This window comes from Pisolithus orientalis, assembly GCF_024613125.1.
Source record: "Pisolithus orientalis strain OTSU chromosome Unknown F5J12scaffold_36, whole genome shotgun sequence".
Classification (NCBI taxonomy): domain Eukaryota; kingdom Fungi; phylum Basidiomycota; class Agaricomycetes; order Boletales; family Pisolithaceae; genus Pisolithus; species Pisolithus orientalis.
In genome coordinates, this window is record NW_026260817.1 from 52,126 (window position 1) to 59,897 (window position 7,772).

Here is a 7,772-nt window from a genome sequence, read left to right on the forward strand (position 1 = left end):
CTGGTAAACCCAGTCCAGTCACTGGTTAAAACATACCTTTCTCCTCTTTCTCCCTTGTTTCCTTACTCTTGTTTTTCCCTTACTATACCAAGAATGGTTCAATACACTGATACTATGTACATACACATCAGTGTTCAGTCCTAACTAGCTTTCACTCGGAATCCCCCTCAAACACCTCCCCATCACTTGCCTAGAGCTCCCTCTCCTCCCTGCTCTCCAACCTGGACCACTGACCCTTCATGTGCACATCCTCAGGCTGGCACATGACCCTCTCATCCAACTCCAACCCTGCTCCTTCATGATCTGACTGGAGGCTCTCAAGCTCCAGGTCTGCAATGTCTGAGTGCAGCTCTTTACTGGATTTGGATGCCAGGGGGGTTGGGCAAAGAGTGAACTTGAACTCACCCAGCAGGTCACTCAGCTGACTGTTGAATTGGCACTGGGTCTCCCTCCTGGCTTGCATCTCTGTGGTCTGACAGTCCATGGCAGCCATGATCAGCTTGAAACCCCTGGTCACTGCCACAACTGGAGGGTCAGAAGAGATGGTAGTGGGTGCTACCACTCCTGAGGGGCCGGCCTCTGACTCACCAGGCACCCCAGACCTGGTTCAGATAACCTTCTTCTTCTCCCCAGCCCTTGGCAATGTAGCATCCTCCAGCACTTGCTTCTTCCCAGACTTTGCTGCAACCTCCTTGACCTCAGGCTCCACCCCCTCAGACAGCTTGCACCTGACCTTCATCTCAGTGCACCAGTCACACATCCTCTTCTTGTGCTCACTCTGTTGCGCATGATTGAAGGTGCACAGCACCCACCCCTTTTTGCACTGCTTGCATGACCTGGCACCTGCAGCACCAGTGCATGACACAACTTCTGGGAAGCATGCAACTAGAGGAAGGCTGAAGGGAGAATTTCCTAGGATTGTCCCAAGGGGCACTGTGTGGAAGGAGAAGTCAAGGGTTACCATAGAAGGGGTGGGGAATATGTGTGAGGGTCGAAGAATTTAATTCTGGAGGGTTGTGGATGTGCAAGGATAGTGAGATGGGTATATGAAATTCTGAGAAGCTGAATTATGGCAAGAAGAGTGTATTTGAGATGAGGGGGATATGGAATAAGGTGTGCAGGATTGGAAGATGCAAGAGACACAAGGATCACTGGAGACACTGTAGACACTGTAGACTCAATATATGCACTTAGACTCTGAGAACTTCTTGAACTCGCAGAACACACACAGATAGCAACTCTAAAGGTGGGTGCTTTATTTCTGACATTATGGCAGAATTATATAGTACAAGGGAAGTAGGTACAAGTTGGAGTAAGGTGGGACAGAAAAACAAAAAAACCCAGAAAATAAAGGAAAGGATGACAGATGTCAGCAAATTACAGATGTATGTGATTTAGGCATCTGGCATGAATGAGTGATGGCATGGTAAGGCAGTGGTGCAGCTAGTGAACTCTGGATGACTCTGGGTGAATGCAGAATTTCCAGATCAGCTTTATTGATGACTGGGCAACATGCTGAAGGTTGGGAGACACTCTGAAGGTGACAGGGGTTGGGAGAAAACACAAGGTCATAAGCAGGAAAAATCCTGAAACAGGTCTGTTGCAGAGGCTTGCAGAATTTAGTGACCAATTCATGTTCCAGCCTCAGGGAGTATATGACTCCCTACACTGGGGCCCTTTTCCCACACCTTGCCCTTTGACTCCCCTGTTTTCAGCTGCGCCTGGGCCTCCCATTCCTGGCATTTGCTCTCCAGACACTCCTGCTCCCACCTTTCAGCCCCCAACTGCTCCTGCTCCCACCTCTCAGCCTCCACCCACTCCCTCTCGTGCTGCTCAGCCTCTGCTCGCTCCTTTTCACATTGCTCTGCTTCCAGACACTCCCTCTTGAGCCTCTCTGCCTCCAGCTGAGCAGCCTCTTCCCTCAATGCCTTGTGCCATTTGCACTTGGCCATCTTCACCCACCCAGATGTCAGCCTCCTCATCATCACTGGTGATCTGGAGCTCAGGCATGGTGGCCTTCTGAAAGCCAGATGGGTTTTTGGGTGTGTGTGGGGGAGCCTGACAAGTGGAAGACATGATGTTGGGATACAGAGAAAACAAGACTTTGCAAAGATGCACCTTTTTTTAACCCCAGGGAACATGTGTTCTATCAGCATGGCAACTGCTGACCTCATGTACCTTAGGGCAGGTCTCAAGGGCTTGACCCTAAGGGGGGGATACTGTCATATACTGAGAAACCAATGGCTTGGTCTTAGGTCCTGAATGCCAGGTCAATACTGAACACTGAAATGAATTCTCTTCCTCACTATACCTTTCCAGTTATCCTTTGTACTGCCCTTGCTTGTGCCAAGGCAGTGGCTGTCTTCAGCTCTCCAACCCCTGCCTGCTTGCTTGACTTTTAGTTAGTTCCTTGCACCACTATTTAGTCCCTCACTGGTAACCCCAGCCTTTGGGTTGCCAGTCTTTGGTATATATACTCTATGCATGTTGTACTTAGTGGCTCAGTCTGAATATCAATCTAGTTCACCCCTCAGCTCCTAGCTTAAGCTTGAGACAGCTCTTGGCTTTTGCTCCTGAACCCCCTCAGCTCTCTCCGACTTCAACCTGGCTTGCACAAGGGTCTAGCACACAAGCTAAGACCAAGGGTTGTTGCACCCAGCACTTGGCCTTTGGCCTTCAACCCCCAACCTAGTCATGAACTTAACAGAATGAGATTATCCTTCACAATTCTGTTGGCTGTCTAGCCATTGTCTTTTTCTCACTCTAAGTAAATGTTGAGTGTATCGTGTGGCTGCAGTGGTCAATTAAAATGTGAAATATAAAAAGACATTGTATATACCACAGAGGAGTAAAATTATAGATGGCCTCATTCACCCTGCTGTCCTATCCACCCTTGTCTCATCTGCCAGAGGCCCAAAGAGATCAATGAGGTCATCACCCAATGCTTGTCCATATACCTGAATACAAAGAGCCTCCAGCTTGCAAGCCATCCTGTCCAACATCTGCATGGTTTCATCCTGTTGTATTTGGAGATCATACATTCAATCTTCATAGTATTGGTGGTGGGCCTCAGCATTGCAGAGTCAATGTTCCAAATCTTTGATTCACTGTTCAATTGTGTTGGATGTTTGCAACACCTCAGCAATTGGGGCACAGATGAGTGACAGTGTGCTGGGAGTTGCAGTGGTTATGAGTTGGACAGGTGCTGTCAATGGGAAGGTGTCTGCTTTGAATACAAGAGTTAATGACAATACTTAGCATAAATGTGTAGTGATTAAATGTACCTGCTGCCATAGATTCCTCTACCTCTTGCACAATGGATGGGCCAACCTCGATGATTTAATCTGCTTGTACAGTGGCTGGGATTGGGTGGGAATCCCTGTGTTTGAATGCAGGAATATGAATATCTGAATAAAATTTGAGTCAGCAGTAAATACATGAAATTGAGAACATACTGAGTGAAGATCCCTTGGGGATTGTCTTTCCCTGGTTGGAGGGCCCAACCCCAGCATTGATGGCTTTGGAAGCCATCGAAATGTGTCACTTTGGGGGATGTGATGTTCCTTTGGGCTTTGGGATTCTTGGGCCTCCATCATCAGGGACAGACTTTGAGCTTGCTTTTTTCCCCTGGCTTGCGATGCATTCCATCAAGTTGGAGTGGTAATGCCACCTTTGGAATGGCTGCATCAAATCTTGCGACCATTGCATGGGAAGCAGGACTTCCCAGGGTTCTTGTAGCATCAGACCTTGTGTCTGCAGCACAACTCACTGGAATGGGGGTCAGGGGAAGGTGTCCTTCTGGCAGCTATGGCAGCATGACTGTATAGTCCATCCAGTGGTGGATGAGGCTTGCATTTCAATTGGCCTTGAGTGGGAATGTCATCTTCATCATCAGTTTCCACTGTTGCCTTCCTAGAGTGGGATTGACATCTGGATTGATGAGATGTTGTTTTCATGGCAGCTTGGCACTTCTGCTGGTTCTTCCTCATCATTCTCCTTTTCTGGCACCTCATCTTCACCCTCATTGTCCACCTCCATCCTGTGTGAGCTCTCCACTATCATTTGCTCCACCTCCACCTCAGTTGCTTTCCATTTTCCTTTGTCACTTGTAGGCATTTTGGTCTCTTGAGCAGGTGGTGTTGGTGTTGGCACCACACAGGGCATAGGGAGGCCCAACTGGTGGTAGTCATATCAATGCTTGATGACATCAAGCCACTTGTGGTTGGCAATGTCAGTTTTGGAAGGGGATAGGGCAGTCTTCCACTCAGGCCATGGGTGGTCAATTGAGCCAAGGTCTTCATGCCACTTTAAAAATGTGTTAATGCCAACAAGGGTCATCAGAATCTCATCTGTCCTAGTGATGAGGTCACATACAGTGTCCTGAATACATTAGTTAGTGAAAAAGTGTGATGATGCTATGACACACTAGTTCATCATTCATCACCTTGATGGCACCTCTCCACTTCACAATCTTGTCTGCCTTTCCCAGCTTGCTGCTTTCTGTGATATCCTTGAAGTAAATTTGAAGTATGCAGTTGGTCACAGCATCAGGCTCAGGTGATTTCTTGAAGAGCTTGCAAGACAACAACAACAACATGTTTCTGATGATGAGATGATGGAGTAATTTGATGGTGAGAGCAGTGATGGTGATTGGAGAGTGGAAGAGTCAGAGGTTAAAGATGGACAATGAGATATGCAGATGTCACATTTTTTATCTCACCTATGAATGATTCCCATGGCATGATGGCAATACTGGTACAAGTCCATAATCCTGAATGCATATATGAAGCAGAGACTCAGATAAAAATATTATGCATTGTTCTGGAATAGCATTGCCATTTGTTTTGTGTTTCCCATCTGCTCCAATGGCAGAGTCCTGGCTTGTGGCTACATAGACCAGTGCCTGAGATTCCAACTGAATAGGCAAATTGTCCAACATGAAATACAATTTATAGTGGGAAATTCAGATACTTTATAGTGCAAGAGGTTCCACTTTCTTCATTTCTTGTCTTCCTGGGCCTGTCTTATATTGTGACAGGGGGATAACCCAATATGGATAGGCCCATCCATTTGTGGTGAGCTATCTATGATATGACAGATTGGCCTGCCTTATGTGGTGCCAAGGGTTTGTAATCCTGTGATGGACAGATTGGCCCATCTTATGTTGTAACACTGGTTTTTGTTTTCCCTTATCTGCTGCCTGAGAATGCCATGGATGGGCCTGTCCTTATGTAGTTCCCTTTGATCTCCCTTTCTGCTGCCTGAGAATGCCTTACATGGGCCATCCTTATGTGGATAGCTTGGATCTCCCTTTCTGCTGCCTAAGAATACCATACATGGACTTGTCCTTATGTTGTGACAGGGGTGCATCTTGCTAGATAGGCCCATCCATTTGTTGTGATGATATACATGATACTACTGAAGGGCCTGTCCTTATGTTGTGACACTATTGGATGATATTACTAATGGGCCCACCCATATGTTGTGACAATATAAAATTACTACTGAAGGGCCTGTCCATATATTTTGACAGCAGTACATCTTACCATTGACAGGCTGGTCCATATGTTGTGACATTATGAAATGACATTACTGATGGGCCTGTCTTTATGTTGCAACAGCAGTATGGCTTATTATGAATGGGCCTGTCTATATGTTGCAACACCATAAATGATATTACTCCTGGGCCCATCCATATGTTGCCAACTTTGTATTCTAATCATAGACAGGCCCATCCTTATGTTGTGACCCTCTCCATGTTATGATAGGCAGGCCTGCCTTGATGTTGTGACAGGGGTGTAACCTACCAGGACAGGCCTGTCCATGTCTTACAGCAGTTCAGTATACTTAATTGGTCATGGGCCCATCTAAATGTTTCAACATCCTTACCCACCACAGGCCCTCCCATATGTTGCTCTCACTTTAGTCCCTCAGGCCTGTCCATGTGTACTGGCTAATCTATTTAGGTGGGCCCATCTCAGGGTCTACATAAGTGTTGGTGTTTTGGTGCACAGGCTGCCCATGTGTTGTGACTAAGTGTGACTACACTATGTGGAGGCCTTGGTGTGCATGTTGGCAGAGAAACTGCATTGCAACATTAATGCAAGAGCAGAGTCAACAGAGGAAAAATGCATGCTAGCCTTGTTCCAAGAACTTAGTGTCATCTGTCAAATGTTGCCAGGTAGTGATGGTTACAAACTCTGCTGTTGCAATGAGATCTGATCATTGATATGCAAATTGGGGACACCTGCATTCTTTATCACATTAAACCCACATGACCTAACCAACATCCTGGTAGGGCATTTCAGAGGTATTGATGAGCACCAATGGCATTCAATGGCTTCATATGAATGAGTGGTTTTTGTAGTGTCACACCCCACTGCAGCCACAAAAGTGTTCAATGTTCTTGTGACAGCTTTTCTGCATGTTGTTGTGAAGATTAACAACAGGTCTGGCTTGTTCAGAAATTGTAAAGGTTATTATGCAATGGTTGAAGCACAGGGAAGAGGAATGTTGCACATGCACATGTTGCTGTGGGTGGAAGGGCATCCAAATCCCAACGAGCTCCAGAAATTGATGGTACACAGCAAGTCTTTCCAAAATGAGGTGATAATGTGGTTGGAAGATCTAATAAAATGTGAACTGCTTGGTGACTTGCTTACAGATGATACTCAGCATTTGAATCAATTACAAAAGCCACAGTGCAGAACAGAGGAATATGACCCCCAATTAGAGCAGGTGCCCCAGTTGAGTGATCATGATGCAAATACCTTTGCCAATGCATTCCAACTATTTGTGCATAGATTAGCCATCAAATGTAACTGGCATGAACACACACTGACATGTTTTAAACATCTTCAAGCAGGTGGGCAACTGGGGGATGGTAATTGTCACATGCAAATCAATGGTTCTGTATGCACTATGTCTAGTCTTGATGATGATACAAAGGCCATTTTGCTGAGACATGGTCATCCTTGCATCAATAACTATAATGATATTGTAATATATTTAATGCAATGTAACATGGACATCAAGTTTGTTGGCTCAGGTGTGGATGCAAAGGCATTGACATACTACATTAGTGACTACATTACAAAGAATGATCTTCAGGTACATGTTGGCTTACAAGCCATTCAAGCAGTGATGGAAAGTCATGTGAAGAGGTTCATGAACAATGTTGATGCATCTGTAGCTGTGCACAAAAAAAACCTTCTGATGAAGATGATAAACACCATGATGGGCAAGCACAAGATATCTCATCAACAAGTAATGAGCCATCTGGTGTGGGGAGGGGATTATTATACAAGCCATCAATTCCACACCATTTGCTTTCACAATTTCATAGATATTGCTCATGCACATGAGCAACATGTTGATGGTTTCTGTATTTGCCCTGATCATGGTCTTCCTGACTGTCCTGATAACTTATATGGAGAAACATGCTTGGCTTTTACAAGCCCTGGCTCCATATCAGTGGTCTCGGATACCATTGATTACTTGATGTGACCTGTGCAAGAGCCATTCAATCAAATGTGTTTATGGGAATTCTTTGAGTGAACATTAAACGTCAGAAAAACTGGTAAAGGGTCAGACATGAACATAGATGATGATGATGATGGGCAGCTGCATAATACTGAACATGCACCATATACACAAAGATGGAGAGCACTGTTCACAAACAGAACCCACCCACAGTTTGTGTCTCATGATATTTGCTTGCAAAACAAATTTGTTGTACCTGTTCTTATAGGCAATTTGATACCATTGCCCCA

At 45.5% G+C, this 7,772-nt stretch overlaps 2 protein-coding genes across 2 annotated transcripts; one reads left to right on the plus strand and one right to left on the minus strand.

Annotated features, from left to right (window-relative positions):
* Positions 1–1,631: 1,631 nt before the first annotated feature.
* F5J12DRAFT_896069 (uncharacterized protein) lies at positions 1,632–2,076 on the minus strand (the record flags this gene model as incomplete). The annotated part of the gene is made up of 2 exons (XM_051747908.1): positions 1,632–1,904; positions 1,963–2,076. 2 exons carry the CDS (start codon positions 2,074–2,076, stop codon positions 1,632–1,634), a joined length of 387 nt encoding a protein of 128 aa, XP_051596649.1.
* A 4,329-nt stretch (positions 2,077–6,405) lies between these two features.
* On the plus strand, positions 6,406–7,506 carry F5J12DRAFT_725566 (uncharacterized protein; the record flags this gene model as incomplete). The annotated part of the gene is made up of 1 exon (XM_051741644.1): positions 6,406–7,506. A coding segment is annotated over one exon (1,101 nt), but the record flags the coding sequence as incomplete, so codon positions are not given.
* Positions 7,507–7,772: the final 266 nt, after the last annotated feature.